We start from the raw sequence: 24,755 nt of genomic DNA, 5'->3' as shown, positions 1-24,755 counted from the left end.
TAGCCATTATTGTGAGTTAAACATAATCTATTTATGTCAATTTGAATAATTACAATAAAATGTAATACAACATACCATGAATTTTGAAGGAACTATCAACTGTTTATATAACAGAAAGAGAAAGACACTAACCAATACAAACAGTTTAACAGTACTGCTACCTAACAATCTCTTTTCATCACAAACCTCTCTTATCTCCATAATAGGTTAAATATCATATGAAGATAGCTTAATTTTGGATGTGAGCTTTTTCATACTAGTATTTTATCTTCACTCAATGAGTGTACCAATTTGTAATATGTAAAACTCAAAGAAACAAACATCAGTATGTTCACAAAGAAATTCTTTGTATGTATTACTACATTACTGAAATTCTTACAAAGGAAGTATGGTTACCATAGAGAAGTAGCCTAGACAAAGAAGAAACAAGAAAGTACAGGAGACAGAAAAACAAAATAAATCCTTTTGTATTGTACCTCACTCATTTTAACTACTTGTTATGTACTATCATTAGTCCCACACAAAATACTTTAAATGAAAAATTCTTATTTTAACCCTTGCACTCTTAGCCAATAACAACTAGAGAAATAACAATATAGACAAAAATAGATGGACCAGACAGATCAGAACACTGCCTAATTGTCACAATTAGAACTAGGTAAGTATAAAAAGCAATCAAGCCTACCTTTAATAAGATGCACATTCTTGAATCTCAATGAGGCAGAAAGTATATTTGAAATAGGTATTATAATTTCATAAAAGTTTTACTGGACAAAAAGAAATTTGATAGAGACAGAATGTATCGCATTTCACAGTCTGCATTTGATGTTATATTATAATTCCACCATTACTAAAAAACATATCCCAATTCACAAATTACATATGCAGAAAACCATTTTTTTATTACAATAATAGCCTAAAAACGCTTTTATAAGAATCTTTGCTAAAAAAAGATAAAAAATAAAGGTTGGTAATGGATGTGGGTTATTAAATTACGCCTCTTTTTCATATTGGGAAAGTACACCAAAAGCTGGTCCTGTTACAGTTTAGGCAGGGGCTTGATTTACAAGAAATCATTTTTATTTAGTTGAAAGTGCTTTAGTTTATGCAACAATAGATACTCCACAATCTATAATCTAAATCCAATAATACAAATTGTTGCTGTCAGCAGAAAGCTCATTCAACCTTCAATCATCTTGGACTGATGTGTATAAGTGTTGTCTTTGAATACCAATAACTTATATATGTTGGTACAAAGAATTGAAATTCCCATGAAATGACATTTGATATTTCCTGCTGCAAGAATTGGCCTAGCTAAACAAAACAAAATGTACTAGAGGATAAGAAAAGCTTACAACAGACTAGGTATCACAAAACTTCAAAATTGTAATGAAGTATATGGACTATTAACACTGCATTATGTCTTTTTTCTCTCACCAAGAGGAAGGGCGAAGCCTTCTATTACTTTTTATGCTCCCACATTGATGGCTGTATCAAGTGCATCAATTGAGTTATTTTGTTGTCCCCACAGTTGTGCATATCTTCCTGCTTTTGATAAGAGTACTTCATGGGATCCTTGCTCAATCACCTTCCCATTTTCCAGGACAATAATCTGAACATTGGGCAAATAAAGCTTTTAATGTAAATAACCTCCTGTTATGAGATGCGTTTATTTTATGATGTCTTGACTTTTAAAGATGTGTCCTACTTCAACATACATATGATTACTGTTAGATAAAAAAACTAGTAACTATGTTCTGGAGCAATCTATGTAAACACAAAGTTTGTTATAACAGGTGCACATTAGGACACACATAATCTAGGAACTAAGTACTGTTTGAGGACATAAAAACTAGATAGAGATTACCTCATCACACTGCATTGCAGTGGTAAGCCTGTGAGCAATGAATATGGAAGTCCGATTTTTTGCTACTGACTTCAACGCACTTAAAATATCTGCTTCTGTTGTGCTGTCAAGAGCACTTGTAGCTTCATCACACAACCTAACAGCGAGAGACAGGACAAAGGCAAAGGGAAGCAATTAAAATAAGACTAACATTTATTTATTCTATGTTGACAAACATTGATGCTTCCCACTTTATCTGAATCACAGGGATCTCCCATGATTGAAGAGTGGCAAAGTATATCATATTTAGAATTTATATCAGATTGTTAAATTAGAAATGCATCATGACCACAAAATCTCAGTAGGGACCTATAGGTTATTTACCATAACCATATTTATAATTTTAATTAGATAACACATCACGATACTATTATAAGCGGAAAATTTTAAGTAAATAAGTCAAGTCACAATTTCAACATCCCATTGTAGATGTACAACATTCACAATGTATGGTTGCTTATCTTAATTTTGTGGATCTCAGAATGCCGCATACATTTAAGCACTCTGCACAAAAATTCATTCTAATGTTAAGGTTGCTGAAAGTAAATGTTTAACTTAATTTTGTAAGTCTTATCCCATATTAATACCAAAAGAATTATCTCCACTAATTTCTCTCATTCAAAGAATAAGATTTTCTCACCAACGGTACTTGTCTAAGCAATGTCATATCATTCGCTCCACAATTGTAAATTTTGTTAAGCAATGTTGCTTAACAACCTTTGAAAGCAACTGCATTGGAAATGACTAATTGGACTAGCGTCCCTTCAAATTGATCATGTCTTGCAAGGTCTATCTGTTGTTAACAGAAAAACGGTGAACTTAGGACATGGCAAGCACATAGGGATGAAATTAACACTCAACAACATATGTTATGCAGGAAGTGAGTGGGTTTAGTTCAGGGTTTCAATAGTGGTATTTTCAGAGTACTAGGACTTGTTGAATACACATGGATGCTTATCACTCATTAGTCCATGTAAAGCACCAAGTTGTATTATCCAGTGATTTGATGTATTACTAAACAGAACAAATTACTATTTCACTGCCTTCATAAACTTGTGCCTTTAATTATCTTATTATTTAACTACTTTAATCTTTATGTTTTCATATTTTCATATCTAAAATCCTATTGTACCCGTATCATAGATTTTAGAAGTTCTTCCATACCCTATTTCAATGCCTGATTTGTACCCATATTCACATGTAACATATTTGAGCTCCAAAATATAACGAGTCTAATAAGATTATATCCTTTGGATATGTTTGTACGAACTTCTCCACAAGCTTTTTAGGAAAAAAGATTGAGGAAAAATTGAAATTAGCTTCTCCATAACTTCTCTAATTTTCTTTTTTAATTTGTGTATAAACTAATTTTATCTTATGAAGGAGCTGATATCAATATTTTTGTTCTTTTCTACAAGAACTTACGGAGAAACTCATCTTGTAAGACCCTTTCTCTAATTTTCCTACTTTTTGTAGTACGTCCTCATACCCTGTCAGGATATCTATTTTGGCCTCTTTGGATATTCACATATGGTTTCTTAAAGGAAATTTCCTCGACAGCTATGCAGTAGAAGGATATTTACTTCTATTATGTTTTGGTGATAGTCCTTGACACTAAGTAAATTTCCCCCATTCTTGTGTACCCCTTATTTCTTGAATAAGTTTATTGTCTAAAAAGCAATTTTCTATTTCCACATTTGCTCGTATTTTATTCATTTTATTATTACAATGCTTTTTACGCATTTGTTCTTGTTAGAGATCCATAAGGGGAAGTGTTGGAGATCCCACATCGACTACAGATTATGACACTTAATAATATATAAGTGGGTGCAAATCTCCCCTTATAAACTTCTTTTATAAGATTGAGTTAGACTTGAAGTCTACTTCTTAATAATTCTTTTATAAAATATCTAATTTAGATTTCTGTCCCGATGAAATTCATAGCTTGATAGTATATGGACTAAAAAAACACTAAGAAAATAACAAGGATCTAATAATAAAATTACACAAAACTCAAGTATTTCCTTGGAATAAAAGTTGCTTATTCCAAAAAGAAGATTTTCATCTCCCAAAGAAAAGAGTATCTACCTGATCTCACAGATACAGATAAGTTGGGAAGTAACGTTAGGAGTTTCAATTGAACTAAATCATAAAATTAGAAGCCGATAGAGCTCTCATAGAAAAGGCCTAATATCAGATGTTGGTAGGAAAACTCATTTATCCATTACACACAAGACCAACACTACTTATGCAGTTAGTGTGGTAAGCTCGTTTATGCATGATCTAAGAGAAAGACACATGCAAGTAGTGGACAAAATTCTTTTTAGTACTTCAAGTCAAGTTTAGGTAAGGGGCTATTATTCAGGAAAGAAGAAAACTCACCTATGTGAACTACATGTTTCTTGGAGAAACCTGAACAAGTAAAAAACAGGATAGACTATCCCATTCTAGTGCAGAAACAGAATTTCGAGCCCTTGCTCAAGGGGTGTGTGTGTGTGAAGGACTTAGGATGAAAATTATACTAGATAACTTTAAAATAAGATAGATAACAAGTCAACAATGAGAATTGCCTATAATCTAGTACAACATGATAAACACATTGAAATTGATAGAAGTCTTGGGGTTACAACAACCCATATCCTTACAGGACCTCAAGTACCAGACATTTCCCTAAAGAGCTTCCTTAGGGTGGTAGATTACAAAATCTTGAAAGCAAGTTGAAAATGATCTACAATCATTTACCAACTTGAGGGGGAGAGGATTAAATAGTGAATTATTAGGATAAAAATATCCCTATAGGGATTAAGAAAAAATATATTTACAATTTTCTTATTCATTTTAACATATTTTTATTTCCTTATTTTAAAGAGTTTCCTTGTTAAAAAATAAAGGTGATGAGAATATAATTAATGTGATTGTTATCAATAAAATAATTCTTTATTTCCTTACTTAGTTCAATCTTTTTCTTGTTGAGAAAAGGTAATTCAATAAACATACTTAATAGAAATTATTTGATTCCATCTTTGGGAAGAATGTAAACAAATTCATTAAAATAATTTCAGTCCATAAAAACAATTCATTTTCATCTGGAACTTGGTAAATATAAAAATACAATGCTACACACAACAAAAAGTGTCAAGTAGATAATATGATTAGAATACTCACAGAATTGCAGGTGCTTTTAAGAATGAACGAGCCAAGGCAATACGTTGCTTCTCACCACCACTTAACTGTTAAGAAAAGCCATTCACTTAAATTTTTAAGAGTTTTTCATTGTAAACTTTTATCATTTGAAGAAAAAATAATGTAAGAACATGGGATTGTATTTCCCTAGGTAGACATTACTACACTCACAAACATAATAAGATCCCTAGGTAGATCTTTTACACCTTATATAATCAGATCTTTGTAAAAGAAACTGAACGAGAGAGAAGTTTGTAAACTGCATACATTTTATTAACTTGTGAAAGAGGAATCTTACAAGCATATTTATAGTTAACTACAACAGAAAGAGATAGTTTTTGTTAGTAACTAACGGCTTTATTGTATACAACAAAATATAACTAAGTACATACTCTAACTATGTACATACAAAATATAACTAAGTAAACACTCTTATTATATTTAACAATTTAATCTAAAAAATATCAATTCTTGATGTCTACAATTTGGTTTAGACTAATCAGGTATGACTTTTGAAACAAAACCTTAATAAATATATGGAAATTTAGCCACAAAGGACACATCTCCTCTCACTTAAAGAACTTCTTTTCTAATTTCTTTAAACAATAATTTAGCTCCGTTTTAAAATAATTTTCATGTGCTTTTATAAGTTAATAACATCAGATTTTCTCAATACATATACATTGTGGGTGTTTCTTTCAGTGATCTAAGATTTGCAACACATAAACCTCCATTCCCTGAACAAGTTATTACACAGACGAACAATAATGAGAAACATATATTTTAAAAAAGAGGGAATTTCTATAACCTTTAGCCCTCGCTCTCCGACAACAGTTGAATATTTATCGGGAAAATTCATGATAGTGTTATGAATTGCTGCTTGCTGAGCAGCTTCATAGACCTGCATGCATACAGTAATAAATATAACTTGGAACCTAGCAGTGGAATTTTGCAAGGTGAAGAAGCAAGCAGAGACACAACATTACAGAAGAAGTTACCTCCTCCTTTGTTGCAGAAAGCCGACCGTAGTGAATGTTGTGAAATATAGTATCATTAAAAAGTACCTGTCCACAATCATTTAGGTTTTCACAACCTGCAACATCGGGCAGGGGCAACATGACATGAGGTTTTAGAGATAGGTGCTTTGTTTAACTTACAATATCTTGTGGAACAACACCAATGGACTTCCGCAAACTCTCAAGGGTTATGTCCCGAATATCTTGATTATCTATCTTTATCTGTAGTACAAAGAAAAAAATGAGAATGAGAAAAACCATGTAATTTAACGATAAAAGACAACACCCAAACTTTATGCTAGTTACTAATTTGTGGCATAGTTACAAGGATGGCGGTTAAAAACTGCCATTGGGCTCTATCAAAAGCCTTAATTATAAAGAGAACCTGCTTACAAGAAGTGATCAGTAGTATCCTATTACTGGCTAGAAATTCACAAAGCAAACAAAAGTTTTACCCACAAAAATGGCAAGAGTCTGATGAGAAATTTCATGCATAAGTCCTAGTAGATAGATGCAACATCTGCATCCAGGTTATGCTGTTTTTCTAACATAAGTTCCATGCAAAAGATCATTGATTTGTAAACTAAAGCATGCTAAACTTGGATTAGTATTCTATATATTATAATGGAATATAAATCCATCTATTAGAACCAAAACATTTAGCTTGATTACTTGTCAACTACCCATAGATAAGTAACTAACCAGATTAACCTCAATTTATATAGTTCATTTATTATTGAAGCCTATACACACATCTTTAGAACTATATAGGTGTTAAAAATCATGCATCTCACGGTACAAATGAGACAGGATGAAACTGTATATAATATATATCATGGCAATATAGCTTAAACTCACTACAGTATCAAATTCATATCTTACACTTCCAGAATTAGGATCAAAGAACCTGAATAGCAATCTAAGAATGGTTGATTTTCCTGTCCAGAAATACAAATTTGAAGCATGTTAGAAATGAACATGTATTATTAAGTGAACTTTAAGCCTAACTCAACCCCATAAAACCGGCTCATGAGGTTGATGTTTGCACCCACTTATATACAATGAAAGGCTCTAATCTCTAGCCGATGTGGGATCTCCAACACACCCCCCTCATGCCGAGACTGCCAACTCGTGCGTGAGACTATATATTATGGGTGGTCCGATAGCGGCCCGATAACGGGTGGCACGATAGGCCCAACACAAACACTCGCTAGGATAGACTCGAAATGGCTCTGATACCATATTACGAAGTGGACTTTAAGCCTAACTCAATCTCATGAGCCGGTTTTATGGGGTTGAGTTAGGCTTAAAGTCCACTTCGTAACATGGTATCAGAGCCATTTCGATCCTATCCTAGCGAGTATTTGTTGGGTTTATCAGGCCACCACCCATAATATGTTATCCCACACACGAGCTTCTATCTATCACTCTCGGCGTGAGGGGGTGTGATGGAGATCCCACATCGACTAGAGATAAGAACATTTCATTGTATATAAGTGGGTGCAAACCTCAACCTTATGAGCCAGTTTTATGGGGTTGAGTTAGGCTTAAAGTTCACTTCGTAACAATTATTACAGACCAGAGAATATTCAAAAGCCAGAAAATGCAACAGGCACCATATTTAAATTTGACTACTGAGGCATTTCATGTTTTAGGAGTAGGTATAAAGCATAAGAACTAAAGAATACTAGACTTCAATATCATAGGAAAGGCCATTATAAAGAGAAGAGTGTGGTCAAATGAGGTTGGCTAGGCAAAAAACACAACTTCTCTCCCAACTAACTTATAGCCATGGTTGTAATTAAGTAAACCAAAAGCCAAAACTTCAAAACAAGAAGCAATGAATTATCGATAATAAACAAATAGAGATCACATACTAAAACTACAACAACTGATGATAGTTGAAATGGTCAGACACATACCAACTACCAGATGAAAAATCATATGGAGAGATGCAGTGCATGAATGGGTTTTAACACACAATCTCCCAACTGCTTCCTAGTTGGTGACCATCAAATGCAATAGCAATGTCCATTATTCACAAAACGACACAAAAAAGGCTTTTATAATAACCTTGGGAGAACCACACCACAAAAGCTATGTCATTGTACTAGAGAACTCAAGGCCTTAACCCTGCACCAGATTCCTATACTTCCTATATAACTCAGCTTCCATATATTCAAATTGGATCCTAACAAAATCCATTAAAACACATTTTCCTAGCAAGCTTCTGCCCCACAAAATTTAGAACGATGATGGTTTCCGCAGGAGCAAACAAACCTATGCTTGAGAGGAACCGCAGAACACGGGATTCAACTGGTTCAGAAAGGAAATGGCTACATGCCATGAAGAAGGCCACCTGAAAAAGGTAGCAATTAGGGCAAATGGATCCAAAACTTCCTGCAGAAGCAGATCAACCCTTTCTAAATCCAATGGCTACTTAATTCCAAAAAAACTATACACCCATCACTGTTGGTGGGAAAGGTATAGCATACATGGACTAAGTCCTAAGGATAATAAATGTAGAAGAGAAAATTATAATTATTGTTGCAACCAAATGCATATAAAGCATTATATCCTTAAAAAATTCTATGATAACAAATTTAAAATTTATAAGGTCCTCACAATTTAAAGAGTATGACTTGTCAAATTTAATCTTCAAATCAATTGGCATTAAGCAAACATATATTTATAAGCTGCAATCCAGGAATTGAAGTAGGCAATGTGGAACTTCCCAACAACCTCTGATGTAACCATGAATGGAGCATCACCATTTAAACTAGCCCAACCTTACAAGATGATCAGGAGCAAAAAACAATATTCAAAGCTAGGTCAAGCATCTCGGGCTAGGTCAGAAGGGCCCACCATTCATCATCAAGAGCAAAACACCAGAGCATGGGCCAAGCTACCAACTATTCTTTCTTTTAATCTTTTAAAAGAGGTGTTAAATAAAATAAATTGGGTTTGTTCATGGCCCATAGCACGGTGAAACCCTAGCTTCTAGAATGCATCACATGTGCAGCCCACATAGTCACACTTTTTACATTAAGCACATGCTTAAATGTGTAAAGTGTGACCCCTTCTAGATCCACAATTAGTGGCACATTTTTAGGAGTTAAGCTACCTTATTTTGAATTTCAAAAATTTCCTCCATGCCTTAATCACATGGCAACTATCACTATAAATAGGTGGTCACCCCTCTTGTAAATCACATTGAATAGAGTAAACAAACTCTGCGTGAGTGAACTTATGAGTGTTCTAAAATTTCCTTTGAGTCTTATCTTGGATGGCTTCAAGTGGCTACTCCTCTTCACTTCTCTTGGATCACTCCTCCAAGTGGCGTGACTACCTCTATGCTTCCACCTTCATCAAATACTTTTCATCCATCTAAGTGTCTTCATCCTTTATCTTGTCTTGTTCAATTCCTTTTATTCATTGTCTTTACTTGTAGCTTCTTTTCGTTTCCACGATTCATCATCAATTAGAGTGTGTGCATTTTGCCTTTTCCTCTTTGAAGAGAACCTTCACACTTACTTAACCACTTAGTTAAGTTCTAAGTTCGTGTCCAGTGGCGATCCTCACTGAGTTGTCATCATAATTGTCAATTTAAATCCTAATCCAAGTGAAACCTATAAAAATATGTGTAATATCAACCTCCCTCCATAGATGCATGCTTGGAAGAGGTGAGCCTATTAGAATAGGCACATTACCAAGATGACATATAGGCTTTCATATCATGTTAGAAGTTATCTTAAAACCAATAGACATTAACCGAAGTTTCACAACAAATATATAAGTTACACTCCAAGTTACTACTATCAACTATTGGGAACTATGATCTACTTTATGTTTTGTTTATGTACATGAATTATTAGTGATTATTAGTGCATGAATTTTGATCTATTTTCCCTTTTTGAGCTTTTATAACATTTTATTGGCTATTTGGGCCGACCCATAAGGCCAAAACAATTTTACCGGCTTTGCCTACTACTGCTATCAACTATTGGCAACTATGAACTACGATATACTTTATGTTTTGTTTATGTACATGAATTATTACTGATATTATTATTAATGATTATTAGTGCATGAATTTTGATCTATTTTCCCTTTTTGAGCTTTTATAAATGTATGTAGAAGAATAGAATAGCGGTCATTCCACTGTCAGCACACATCTACCCCACTGGATCACCCACTTTGCCCACTCCACTATCTAGGATTGAATTCTGTGGTAACAGAAGCTGCTAGTACGGTAGCACTTCACATTGCAAAAAATGAAACACATTGACGTCAATTAGTGAGTGGAGAATGGTAGCAGATAGCTGCCACCTGCATCCATTCTCAATTAACTATATGAAAACCATTTGCAAATGATTGATAAAAAGCAAAAATAAATCAGGAAATTCCATACCATTGGCAATCTCCAGCAATAGGCAGCAGGAAAAAATTTCTAAGAACAGCTTAGCATGTAAAATAATTTTACAAAATAAAGAATTAGTATGATGAACCTTACCACTTCCACTAGTCCCAACAATTGCAACACTTTTACCAGCTGGCAAAACAAACGATATTCCATCTAGTATCTTTCTTTCTGTGAGGTAACTGGAGATAGAAAGCATCAACATACAATCACTTGAATATAAGTCAAAATTCTTAAGTATCACTGCATCCGACACAAATTTGGCTTCCTAATTTTCTACTACATCAATCTCTCTCTACTAATATTACCACATATATTAGCCGGAATTCAATCTACACAAATGGTAAAACACAATCTAGTAAAGAGGCAATCACGCACCTAAAATGTACATTCTCAAATTGGATACTCCCCCCATTAAATCTAAGAGGCTGTGCATTTTCTTTATCCCTGATTTCTGCTCTTTCCTGTAATAATAATAATTTAATTATAGAAAAAGAAAATAAGCAGTATCACAAAGTCAGAAAGTTCTAGATCTAGTAAGAATGATCACATAACTAAACAGCATATATTTTAAGAACAAATACAGACGTTAAGAACAAAATAACACAGAAGATGTTTCTTTTGCAATTACACCATGTTCACAAGAATCCAGAAAACTGATCAAAAGAAAGAAATAAACAACCACCTAGCAATTAGGAAAACACAATACTATCTCCAATAAGAAGAAATTTACATAATTATTCATGAAGCCAACAAATTCTAGCAATAATCTGTATCTTGAACTCATGTTGGTACATACGAGGTGAAAGAAAGAAATTTCATAATCAACAACACATTTCAAATTAGCTTCAAGATAATTTACTAAAATTTCACAGGGAAGATACCTCAAGTAACTGAAACATGGATTTCATGTCAACTAAACTCTGTATAGTCTCACGATAAACACTACCAAGGAAATTAAGTGGAAGAGATAGTTGGAAGAGAAGTCCATTCACCATTACCTGCATATTGAAGTTAGATTAATTAAAGAAAAGAAGATATTCATTATGGCAGCGAGAAGATAATTACAAAGAGATTGGGGGATAAGGAGTCCTTTGTCTATGAAAGCAAACATAATCATTAAAGAACAAATAAAAGCTTCAATGGAGCAAAGCTACCCAACCGTCAAACTAGAACTATATTTGACAAAAGTTTTACCAAATCACCAATAGTCATCGTTCCATCCGTGATCCCATGAGAGCACAGCACCATTGCGGATGAAAGAGCAGTACTAAATATAATATTTTGACCTAAGTTCAACAAAGCAAGACTTCGTTGGGTTTTCAGAGCAGCATCTTCATATCCTAGACAATGATAAAAAAGAATAAGAGAAGCACAAATGAAACTAGAGAAGCTGCCAATATTTTCCATTTTGTCGAAAGAATAAGATATTAAAAGATTAGAGTCCAGAAGAAAGCATACAATGGAATAACAAATCCTCATTCACAAAGGAGAAAAGAAATAAGATAGATGTTGGGGCAATTATGAACTCCACCTCTTAGAAAGTGGATTAACGCTCAACACAACACTACTAAACTAACTCGTAAAGTGAGTTTTGCACTAACTTATATACTATAATTTGATCGTATCTCTAGTCAATGTGGGACATCTAACATACCCCCTCCTAGAAAAGGAATAAGATAGATGTTGGGGCAATTAAGAACACCACCTCTTAGAAAGTGGATTAAGGCTCAACACAACACTACTAAACTAACTCGTAAAGTGAGTTTTGCACTAACTTATATACTATAATTTGACCGTATCTCTAGTCAATGTGGGACATCTAACATACCCCATCCCGCCAAGGACCGAACACCTCAAATATGGAACTAAATATTTATGGGTGATCCAATAACGGTTTAATAAGAAATGATCCATAGGTCCAATTGATATCATCTTAGAAAATGAGTTTTAGGCCGAACTCATCTCACAAAATCAGCTTGCAAGATGAGATTTGTATCCACTTTAATTTCACCATATCTCTAATCGATATGGGATCTCTACCACACACCCCCTTATATTGAGAATTGGACATCTCAAGCTTGAGACTAGATATTTTTGGATGATCTTGTTTGATGTAAAGGCTTTAGCCCATACTTTTTGTGTGTTTCCTATCTATAAATACACAATCCTATTGGTTCATTATTCCCAAGCGATTAATCTTATACTTCTTCTTTTTCACTTTATTTTCACATGGTATCTAGAACTAAGGTAAAATCCTTGACTTCTTGGTGAATCCACTATTCATCGATGATTTTTTTTTCCTACCGCCACCACTGCCTTTTGGACTGATGACATTGCCGTTTAGATCGTCTTGGTCAGGAAACCACCACACTGCAAAGATCGCGGCTCTAGCACACCCTCACGCACCTCTCAACATCGCATCACCACCACTATTGTCTGCCACTCGTGGTAGCACATCTAAACCCTAAGGAACATAAAGCCTCACTTTTAGTGAAACATCTAATTGAGTCAAGCAAACACATTAAGAAACTTTTCTTTAGAAGGCTCACTTGAGTGTCTAGATGATCTCCCACATGAGCAATGTCGGCGAAGGCATGTTAGCAAAATATAAAGGCTTGCTTAAGTTAATGAAATCAATAAGCACCTAATCTTGGAACTCAAAAGCTCACTTAAGCAAGTTTAGATGCTCTCTTAAGTGAGATTAAAGGCAACAGTGTGAAATTAAAGGTTGATGCTCATTACTAGCTTAAGTGAGAGATGCCTATACAAACCTATGAAATAATGTTCATATAAATAGGCAAAGAACAATATATGAGCATTTATAATATACAAAATAACTAGTGCCATTTTGCACACCCAATTTAACAAGGAAAATTAATCACTTACTCTTCAGGTACTTGTCATAATTATCAGCTTCATAAACTTCATTATTAAAATATTTGACAGTCTGTAAAACAAGAAAAGAAAAAGTGATAATAAAAACACTAAAACGAAGATAACATTAAAAAAAATGGCATCAATGACTAAAATGCTCACCTCATAATTAATAAGTGAATCAATAACCCTTGTACTAGCATCATTATCAGCCCTATTCATGGCTTTCCTGAACTTAGTCCTCCACTGAGAAAACCAGAAAACATGAGTTAATGAATACTGTAATCAATTAATTTTTAAACAAATTCACTGCATCGTATTCAAATCCATCTATCCACCAAGACATAAGTTGGCCAATGAAAAGCAAACTATTTGTTACTGAGAACTGAAACTGCATTTCACACAAGAAAACTGCAAATTACTAAATGTGTTTTATTAATGCATTTGGATGGATAATTTTTAAGAGCTAATTCATTTTTATAGAATATTTGAAATGTTTTATGACAAAATATGTTGTTTGCATGTATAATTTAAAAAGAATTTGAAATTTTAGAAATTTTTTAGTAATTTGATAACTTAACATTAAAGAATTTCAAATTCCACCAAATCAGTAAAAACTAAAAATCTTTAGTACACCTTTCTCTCCCAAATCCATGTCCCTTACTCTTCACATTTTCTCTTTAAACCTTAGTCAGAACACTTTCAACTCGGCTTTGATCAAGGACATCATCAGATCGTTTTTCAAATAATGTCGTGTTTCTTTCATGTTAAAGTTTCTCATAGTTTTTTGTCGATAAAGGTTAGTATTATTTCTCAACTGACATTAGTTACACTTTTCTTTGTCAATATCAACCGTATTTTTCAAATGATGTTGATACACAACCTTCTTGGTTAACTCAACAAATATTATTTTTAGTTGAAGTCGATAAGGATTGTGTTGGACTAACATCCATCAAAACATTGGCTAGGACTATTTCTCAACCAATATTGTAGAACTATTTCTTTTTTCTGATGAAAGATTGGATTTTTATCGATGCTAATGAAACTATTTTTTGGCTCATGTAAGTCGAAGTTTTAGTCAACGTTAAAAAGGAGATATTTTGAAGTTGTCCTTGTTGGAATTATTAATTCGCCAATGAAGGTCAAGAATACCTTTTTCTTGATGTTTGTTTGGATTTTCTCAACCAATATTGGTGCTATTTTTCGGTGGATATAAGCCATATTTTATGATCTAAAGTTTGTAGTAGCTATTTTTTGACAATGTTTGCAACAATTTTTGCTATTGGCATCTATTAAATTAATGGAAAAGAACTATAGGATAAATCCTTTGAGTATAATGAACACGTAGGGTTATGTTTATATAGAGATTAATAATACAAAAAGTATGGGCTAAGCCCATTACGTTGGCAGTTATATCTAACACTTCCCTTCAAGCTAGTGTATTTTATGTGCCCAGGTTGTTACAAATAAAATCCTTAGATTTTTTTTATCGGCAAAATCAATCTTCGGTAATTGATCATTTGAATTAACAAACTCAGTCTTGATATCTCCAGATACAATCTTTTCTCAAATAAAATCACATATGTTTGGTCCTTTCATGAAAGACTAGATTAGAGTTAATATTAGAGCAACCTGATTGTCACATATAAGAGTCATTTGATTGACCTTTCCAAATTACAACTTTTTAAGTAGTTGTTTAAGCCAAATAAGTTCACAATTAGTTGAGGTCATAGCTCTATATTTTTCTTTTGCACTAGATCTCAACATTTTGTTTCTTGTTTGTCAAAGACATCAACTTATCACCAAAGGAGACACAATATTCGAAAGTGGATTTTCTATCAGAAGGATATCATGCCCAATCAACATCTGAATAACTCACAACTTTAGTTTGGTTACTGTGATCATATAGAAAACCTTTCCTAGGAGAACCTTTTATGTACTTCAATATACAAATGTTTGTATTCCAATGATCTGCGCGTGGAGAATTAAGAAACTAACTCACCATATTGACTGCAAAGGAAATGTCAAAACGAGTAACGGTAAGATAGTTCAATTTTTCAACTAATCTTCTATACTTCTCGGGATCTGAGAGAGACTCCCCTGACTAGGTAGGAGTTTAGCATTAGAATCCATGGGTGTGCAACAAATTTTTTTTCTTCATTAACCAAGTTTCCTCCAAAATATCCAATGCATATTTCCTTTAAGAGATAATAATATCATTGTTGAATTGTGTTATCTCAATCCCCAAGAAATATAAGAGTTTGCCAAGATCTTTGGTTTGAAAGTGGTGACATAGCTGTTGCTTTACCTGTGAGATGTCATGGTGGTCACTGCCTATAAGAACAATGTCATCAACATATACTACCGGATAGATACACCCAACACTCGAGTGATGGTTAAAAACTTAACGGTTTGCCTCACTTCTAGTCTTACCAAATTGTTGAACAACATTACTAAATTTTCCAAACCAAACCCTAAACATGAATAAGTGATGGAGAATCTATAGTCGTGCCAACATGGGTAAAGGTCCGAAAGTGATAAAGACCATGTGACTCACATCTGGTGTCAATCATCCATCTCGAATTTCGATCTTGTAAACAAACAAAATCTTTGGGAAATGAAATAACACAATCAGGGAATGGGTGAGACGACTAATAGATAATAGCTTAAATGGAGACTCAAGGAGATAAAAAATATCATCAATAGATAAAGAATGAAAAAGATTAATAGTACCAACATCATGTGATGAGACCCTAGATCCATTGGCCATGATAACTATAGGTAAATAACCACTAGTAGATAGGGAAGAGAAAAACGACTTGTTACCAGTAATTTGATCTGTGGCACCCAAGTCTAGAACCAAACGGCCAGGAGAACTAGACTGAATGATGCCAACAAAAGATGTACATGTGTGTGCAACAATAGTGGAACTTAAGATCTAATGATCCTCATACATATTGAGAAATTAATTGAAAATAGAAAACTGTTACGAGGTATTAGATGTAGGGCCCATAGTAGACGATTGCGAGGGAGCATTTTGGACAACTGTAACAGATTGAGTTAGACGACATGTAGGACATAACACCCGTCAATATTGTGGCCTAGCTTGTGATAATGTTCATACTTGTGACGCCATTTTAAAATCTGAGATACTAAAGCAAAAGAGTCATCAGTGGAAGCAGGTATATTAACACGTGGTTTACCTGGCACACACAAAAGGGTTTAATAAGTGGAAGTAAAATTGGGCACAACATGGAATCCCAAAATCGATCACGAACATGAGAGTAGACATCAAGAAGTCCATGTAAAGCCAATAATATTAAAAACTTGGACTTTTACTCAAGTTCTTGAGAAAGAGTGGAAGTAGGAAGCAATAACTCATTAAAATCATGAACAAGAGCATGAATTTTATGGTATACAATAATTTGGAACGTTCCCAAATCTTTGAACATGTCTCATAAGCACGAAATACTTGTTTTAAAGAGGAGTGAATAGTAGACTTGAGAACAATGCCTAATTGGGCATTAAATTTTTAACCAACGAGAAACCTCATTCTCAAAAATATTGGCCGTACTCTGGGTAAAGTGATTAACATAACCCTGAGTCGTAAGCCATAGTTTAATGTCTGAAACCCAAGTATCATAATTAGTGTCATCTAATTTGGTAATGGATAGATGGACATTGACATAATTAGTATAGACGTACGGGTGAGGCACAGTGATAGTAGAAGAGGTCATAGATAAACATGAGAGAGAAGAACCTTAGAGGAGAGAGAAAAACCCTAAAAATCCAAAAGGCTTCGATCAATAGGACAAGGCCAAAAGGAATGTCGGACGCGCCACCACGCACGACCGAAAGAGGCGCAGTGCACAACAGATAGGAGGCACATGAAAGCACGTGCAAACTTTGATCATCGCAAATTCTTGTGGCAAGTGGTTGCCTAGCCAAGACGATCCAAACGACGACCGTAGCATGGTGACAAAGCAACAACGCCAGCAGAAAAAACACACACATGCACACGCACACACCCTAGTGAACATAGGGTTATGTTTATATAGAATCATACAAAAAGTATGGGCTAAGCCCATTACATTCGCAATTATATCTAACAACATAAATAATGCCATTTGGTAGGAATTCTTTTGGATCAATGTCAATAATATTATCTAAACAAGAAAACAAAAATTCAATAAATTTGAATTGTCTTATCAAAACAAAACTTTAAAGAAATTAAACAATTTGAAATAAAAGCAATTCAAATTCAATGTATTTTAATTTCTTGAAATTGTAAAATTTCCTATCCAAGCACAAGGTATGTGATTTTCATACTCATAAAAGGGGCTAAACTTTTATGGCAAAGTTCTATCCAAGAAATTATCAAGTGCTAATTGTTGGAGCATAAGGCTCATCATTTTAAGTAGATTTCATACACTTAGTGTACAATGCTCCTTTCAAGTTTTTCCATCATTAATTTATAAAACCAATACCATCCATCTTATCCAAAACCTAGGAGGAACAAAACAAAAAAGATAAGTGATAATTTTGTAAACAAAGATTAATGACCATTATTAAACCTACAAAACTCAAGTGGCTAAAAGTAAAAATGAGGTACAAGCTATCATGCACATATACGATATTTTGTATCGGATATGATACATGTTCGGTATGACAATATGCTTATTTAAAAAATAAGTCCATACTACATGTGACATGCATATTTAAAAATATATAAAAAAATCTTCAAGTATAATAAATCAATGTTATCAAAAATCGGCTTCTCATCACAAAATGGAGGTGACGGTGCAGGTATTCCATGGCAACCCTTCGCGGCCGATTTGAGTGTCATGGAGTGGAGTTGTGAAACGAATGCGGCAGAAGTTGCAAAGTGGCAACACTTTGCGCATGCAAAATGAAGGATAAGCCTTGGGTCCTTGTGACCAAATCCACGACGATGAAACCCTAATCTTCTCCCTTTTCTTTTTTATTTTCCTAGAAGGTTAGAAACCTAGTTAGTCCAAGTGTGTTTTCTCTATTAAAAAAGGAGTTGGGCCGTACAACCCAGCCTATACCAAAAATTACAACAAAATGTAAACATAGGTCACCCTACTCAACAACCTCCTTCGTTATTGTGCAGTTCAGTTGAATGCAAGTCTTCTTTTTTCTTTCAAATTCCTTTTCATTCAACGCCACCCACCTTTTTTTGGGTGTTTTGATTTGATTCTATTGTTATTTGAATTTCTAGACATGATATTATTATTATGGTTGTCTTTCATTATTTTTGCACTACAATTATATTTCTACATTTTTATTAAATTGTCCATATGTATATATTGTATTTTTTTGTCCACGATGCTTCCATCATAATTCATTATGGCTTCCAACATATTTTCATAAATGATTTATGGGGTTCTTAATATTTTTCGTTATTTGATATCGATAACACTGTAATAAATATGTAATTAAAATTGTGCAGATCCAACTTAAAATCACATTTCTAAAACATTTAAAAAATAAAAAATTATAAATCATTGTCATGATAAAAGTATTTGTTCTTCATGGGTTTGGATACTTCATTAAATGTACTGGTGAAGTATCCGAGAGTATTGGTATTGAATACGTAAAATAAATTGAAGTATTAGTACATCAAAGTGTACAAGGTTGCCACAATGTCATTAACATATATAACAAGACCAAAAAGCAATTCAAGAGAGTACCAAACTTTTCCAAGCTTAACTATATTACATGATTAGATTGGTCCAAGGCATCATACCTGTGTGATAGACAGTGTGAAAATAACATAAGCAGCAACCGATAAGGAAGTAATCAGCGCAAAGGGAGCTCCAAATTTGTAGGCCAGTATACCTGCTACCATAGATATCTGGATGGACACATGTTAAATCTGCTGAAGTTGTTAAGAAACTCGAAGCAAGAGTTGGGATGACAAAATAATTTTCGAAGATCATTAAAGAAACCTCAAATAAAACAGGAAGCCACAAGTAAAAATATGGTTCCTGCTAAATATTTTCTATGCTTAATAGTGAGCAACATTGGGAGAATACATCATTGAGCTAAGCAACAAGGGGAACAACTGAGGCGTACCTCTAACATGGTAGGTACTACATTGAACACCATAGAGGAGAGAATGAAACTTATTCCACGACTACCACGATCAATTGTTCTACTTAATGCACCAGTTTCTCGGCTGGAAATAACAATAACTAAATGAAGGTGGTACTCGATTAAACAATAGACAAACACTAAAAAAACAGAAGACAATCACAAATAGAGGTAAATATTTTGTGACTTCGATGGTTTAGTTAATAATAGTTCATACTTAAATCAGTTACCACAATAAATGTTGCTGTTCTTAAATGTGTGAATAAACACAACTCCCACAAGCAGACTCCAGACAGAACTTTTTCTTGCGGTCCTAAATAATGACTGATAGGTGTTCACAAGAGCAGAAAATCAGCCATCAATCATGAATTACAAGAGAAGATGCTAATTACTCCAACCCTATTGAATGGTTGACCTAGTTCTGCTTCAACCACAAACCCTTTGAAAATTCCAAACATAGTACTTTTTTGGTGTAGAAAGTCCAAATCATATACAGGCCACTTTATAACAATCAGGTCTTAACTAATAATATTCATGAATTTCTTTGGGAAGGGAGGGAGCTAAGAAGAAACTAATATAACCAGAAAAGTAATCAGAGATCAAGGAAAAATGCTCCTTTGGAAACTATTTACAAAAAACTCATGAAAGCCTATTAGAAAAGAGACCAAAAACTCCCAATGCATTCCAAGGTGAAATTATAATTCATTTTTAATCAAACCTTCAAAAAATCTTGTTTATTATGAAGTTAATATCAATAAGGTCAAAATTAAAGAACTAAATAACATAAAAGAGGGAAACAAATATCCCACAATATCCTAAAGGTAAGTATCCATGATTCATGACAACCTAAAGATAAATATCACATGATATCCTAAAGATAAGTATCCATGACATCCTAAAGATAAATATCACATGATATCCTAAAGATATATCACACATAGATCAACAGTTTCGTAAATCGAGATTATATAAGCCCAGCAATATGGGAACATCAATGTAAGCCAAGAGTTGAACCAATTATTCTCTCTTCAGAAATGGCAAATACGTGTCAGGCAGCAGAGGAACGTCCAAGGCAAGGCATTAATCAGAAAAAAGATTAAACAACCCATGACAGACTGCTTCAAACAGCAAAATTGCTCAAAGATGAGGCCAACTGACCCCTGGCACAGGAAGAGAGAATGTCAGTGACAAGGTTTGCAGGGGCAGCATCCCAAACCATGGTCTGGAAGGTAGTCTGTGGATGGCTCTCGTGGAGATGTTTAGGGACCTGTCCAATCTAGACATTGCAAATACAGTTGTGGTGCTCTGGTCTGATCAAAGCACTTTCCAAGGGTGGATGATGGCTGGCAACTGATAGCAATTCACGGCAAAGGAGGAAGAACCTGGCCACTGGAAATGGTGGCTGGACTATTGGGAAATTAATGCAATCCAGGACTGGCAGCAATGAAGGTGGCTAAGGTACTATGGACACAATGAAGGTGGCTAGGGTACTATGGACAAAATGAAGGCAGCTAGGATTTAGGCACAAGCAAAACCTGTGAAGGATCAGGTGCTCTCTTAAAAAAGTGTGATCACATACCATATATATAAACTCCATCTAACCTAAATTAAGGGAATACGAACAGCACAAATCAAATAAGTTAGCCCAATTATAAATCTGCCTAAGAGTAGGAGTAAATCCTAGTAATTATATTACAACACATACCTTAGATGATACCGAAGGTCAAGGTCATGCAAATGAGAGAAGACCTACAAGAGTCAGATACAAGTGTGATTTGAGTATTTTTAACATCATATAACACATAAAGTGTGATTTTCACAAAGACGGATTGAAGCTGATTAAAAGAGGAATTAAATCTAAAACTTAAACCTCTGGATATGCCTCCCCTAGAATGAAAAAGTGTGACGGGTGTATCTACCATGATTTAAATTAATGTACCTCACAAAATTAACCACTCTAAAACAAGCAGGGATGCACTGTTATTTTCTCGCTTAATCATTTTAGATAAATCAAATCCTAAATAAATGTATTCTATCAATACAAAATACAAACAGATATCCTAAAATTACTTATATCCTTATTTGATGTATTGAAACCAAGAAACGGTATGCATACCTTCCTTGATACTAATCGAATAGTTCGCAGTGCAACCTTAGAAAATATAGCAGTCCGCAGTTCTGTCACAAGTAGTTGCATCCAATGAATAAAATTTAACAGAATAAATAATGAAAATGCAAGCCATTTTTTTCAAAGAAAAATAGATAAAGGAACCAAATCATGCAGATATCCCTGATGGAGAGCATCAGAAGCTAGGGCTGGTAATGACTCAAGCTGGCTCTAGAGCTATTTGAGACTTGCCTTGCTAACAGGTCAAAATGCAAAACTCATTAATTCGTGAACTGGGTTTATTTTGGCCTGTCTAATAAATGAGCATAGAGTGTACTTTCATATGCTCAGAATGAACTTGTAATGTGTCGATACAAATTTTATTGGTTCATTAAGCTTGAATTACTTGTGAGCTCATAGTGAGTTGAGCTCAAGCCAACAAAATGAGCTAATTTTTTGTTGAACAAATTATCATTGAGCCACCCTGAGCCCAGCCAATATAAATTAATTTCATAGTCAACCCCACTAGCAGTAACAATAAAGAGTAATGAGTGTGTAAAAGATAATTTCAGCTCTCAAGCACGGATTCAGACCAATATCATTAAACTAAGACCAATCATTGAGGCAGTTAGGGCATTGAGACATTAGACTACTGGTTCAGCCGTTGAGTCATTGGTCAAACTGTTAAAGCAGGTATATCAATATTATGTATATATATAATCTGAATATCAACTAAAAATGAAAATTTTTAAAACTCACAATAAGTATTTTCCTTTATTTCCTTTAAAATTGTTAATAAAAAAATATAGCAAAAAAATTATTTTGGCTTTTTGATAAAGTTGACCAATTCAACCCTCTAAAGCATGTGAAAAAAGGAACTATGGCACCTAGCACATGTCTCCAACGAGCAATGACACACTGCTAAAGGTAACGAAATGTTAATAATATATTTAAATATTAATTTTGAAATTTGAAGCACTGTCTTCCATTACTCATTTCAGCTCATAAGGATATATTTTATCGTCGCTCCTAATCTAGTTACTTCTCTGACATAAATATAGCTCCAAGTCCAACCAGCATAAATCATGACTTAAAAATTGTTTAGTTTGAGAATCCTAGACGTTAGAATTTAGACTTATAAATGTCACCCTCATAGATAAGACCGGGTTTAGAAGGTAGATAAAACCAGTACATAAATACCATTGAAAGCAGCAGCTCCAGAACGCGCAATCCCATATCCAACCAACACCGCCACTGGGGTTGCAAAAAGAGCAATCCCACTTGAACTCGAAGCAAGAGCAGCAGCATTCCCCGAGGCAGTCGTCAACGAATCAACTGCAAGCTTGAACAAGAACGGGACCTGAACATTCAAAACCTGAACACAAAGTTCCAACAAAAAGCCAGGGTCACCAATCACCATAAGCAAGTTAGCCTTAGCATAAAACCATGAATAGTATGCAACCTGGTCACTAACCTTAGCCCCGACAAGTAAGCCCAATGCAGCAATAATCCGAACCCGAAATTCAAGATTATCCTTCATCCAAAGGTAACTGGCAAGTGTGCGTATGATCTTCACATCAGCAACTTGCCCATCAGGAAGTGATGGTGGGGGTTTAGCAATGGTCGAAGAAGTAGGTTTTTGGCTTTGGTTTCCATCATCTTTAGTTGAAGTTGAGAACAATGCTCGCCCATCCACACTTGAAATCTAATCCACACAATTCCACAACCACGATCAGCATCAAAGTCATTCAATTTGAACTAATCACAAGCATTTGTTCAAGAGAACCAAGAGGGAAAACGACAAAACTTATATGCATCTTTTGGATACTTTTGGTGCTGCTCTCCAATCAAAATCGAAGTTTCACTTCGATAGCAATGTTGATCATTAAGGCAAACCTTTAGTATGCATATGAGGTGAAACTTCAAGCATAATTGAAAAACAGCAGCAAAAGCGTCTAAGAAACTGCACCTAAGTTTTGCCCCAAAGAAAAAAGTAGGTAATTGAACTAACAGGGTGTGGTAGGTAAGGTCTGGGAACTCTGCCATGTGGAGAATTAGAATTTGATGAATCCGAGAGGAACCCCTTTACAGCAAAAAGCAAACCTGGGCACGCTCTCTGTTTTGGGACATTGAAACCGATTCCATAACCATGACTGTAACATGTTTTAGTGCGAATTGGGTAGACTGTGCCGATCACAGAAACTGTAAAAAGAGAGCGAACTCGATTGCCACTGCCACTGCAAGCACCGACGCTGGCATCGCGTTGAATAAGGTTTCGAGAAGCTGAAGCAGCAGCAGCAAGCATTTTCTGTCAAGTTCGAAGCTTTTTGTGTTTTCTTTTCCTTCTGCAAATGGGTCTAAAGCAAACGTCGGAACTTTCTAGAGTTTGACTAATTCGGGAAGTTCAGAAAAAACCCTAATGGGATTCGAATAGAAGAATGTTACATGAAAAAAGAAGGAGAGGCATTCCTGTAGGAATTTGAAAAACATAAGGAATCGAAAGTGTTGATTTTTGGTATGAAGTTAATGCACACATCATTCATTCCCTCCACCGAATAAAATGGAAAATGAAACAAGGACAACAATTGTTCTAGGTTTCTTCACTTTAAATTCTGAAAAACATGGAGAGAATTTGAAATTTGTGTTTTTCAATAGGAAAATTATGTTTTTTAATAGGAAAAATATGGTTTTAGTTTTACCTAAATTCGATTTAATAAAAAAAATTAAATGTATTGTAGTCTCTCAATTAATTTCAAGATAAGTTTTGTCTTTTGGAAAATTTAAAAACTATGGCTCTCATTTATCTAAATTTTATGTAAAGTTTAAAAAAAAAACTAAATATATTTATCTTTAATCCTCTAAATTTAAAATTCATTTTTTATTTTTTTTCATTTATGGGAAAAAAAAGTGTAATCCATTTAATCAAATGTCTTAATATAAAAACTTTTATTTTATGTATCATTATGCAACTTGACATCTTAGATAGGCTGACACCTCAAGTAACAACAATTATCTGTTATCATATGAAAAAAAAAGTATTATTAATATATATATATATATAAAATATAGAAGAACTAAACCAAAAATTCATGTTAACAAAAACGATACATAAGTAGACTATACCTATTC

The 24,755-nt window shown here is 34.1% G+C and overlaps 1 protein-coding gene across 2 annotated transcripts; it reads right to left on the bottom strand.

Annotated features, from left to right (window-relative positions):
• Positions 1-1,118: 1,118 nt before the first annotated feature.
• LOC137823399 (ABC transporter B family member 25, mitochondrial) lies at positions 1,119-24,333 on the bottom strand. Of its 2 annotated transcripts, XM_068628514.1 has the most exons (21): positions 23,638-24,333; positions 23,101-23,331; positions 22,827-23,001; positions 21,636-21,697; positions 21,225-21,268; positions 19,502-19,604; positions 19,173-19,280; positions 13,565-13,648; positions 13,415-13,475; positions 11,723-11,868; positions 11,410-11,526; positions 10,904-10,989; positions 10,619-10,707; positions 6,988-7,043; positions 6,247-6,327; positions 6,088-6,153; positions 5,898-5,990; positions 5,072-5,136; positions 1,868-2,003; positions 1,438-1,612; positions 1,119-1,314 (listed from the first exon to the last, which is right to left on the bottom strand). In XM_068628514.1, exons 1-20 carry the CDS (start codon positions 23,929-23,931, stop codon positions 1,469-1,471), a joined length of 2,241 nt encoding a protein of 746 aa, XP_068484615.1. In that variant the 5' UTR covers positions 23,932-24,333; the 3' UTR covers positions 1,119-1,314; positions 1,438-1,468. The 2 variants fall into 2 exon arrangements, with proteins under 2 accessions (XP_068484615.1, XP_068484614.1); XM_068628513.1 differs by having other exon boundaries at positions 1,119-1,612.
• Between the last annotated feature and the right edge of the window lie 422 nt (positions 24,334-24,755).

Source organism: Phaseolus vulgaris, chromosome 8 (genome assembly GCF_000499845.2).
Source record: "Phaseolus vulgaris cultivar G19833 chromosome 8, P. vulgaris v2.0, whole genome shotgun sequence".
In the NCBI taxonomy this organism is placed as follows: Eukaryota; Viridiplantae; Streptophyta; class Magnoliopsida; order Fabales; family Fabaceae; genus Phaseolus; species Phaseolus vulgaris.
Note: the sequence above shows the minus strand (reverse complement) of the source record. Positions and strands in the feature narration are given on the sequence as shown.

Excerpts from the sequence above, each read along its gene's own strand:
- LOC137823399 (XM_068628513.1), bottom strand. The coding sequence starts at position 23,931 with ATGCTTGCTGCTGCTGCTTCAGCTTCTCGAAACCTTATTCAACGCGAT. Across the intron at positions 23,002-23,100 it reads GCTTACTTGTCGGGGCTAAG|GTTTTGAATGTTCAGGTCCC; the intron begins GTTAGTGACCAG and ends CTTTGTGTTCAG. Across the intron at positions 10,708-10,903 it reads TTTGAGAATGTACATTTTAG|TTACCTCACAGAAAGAAAGA; the intron begins GTGCGTGATTGC and ends TTCTATCTCCAG.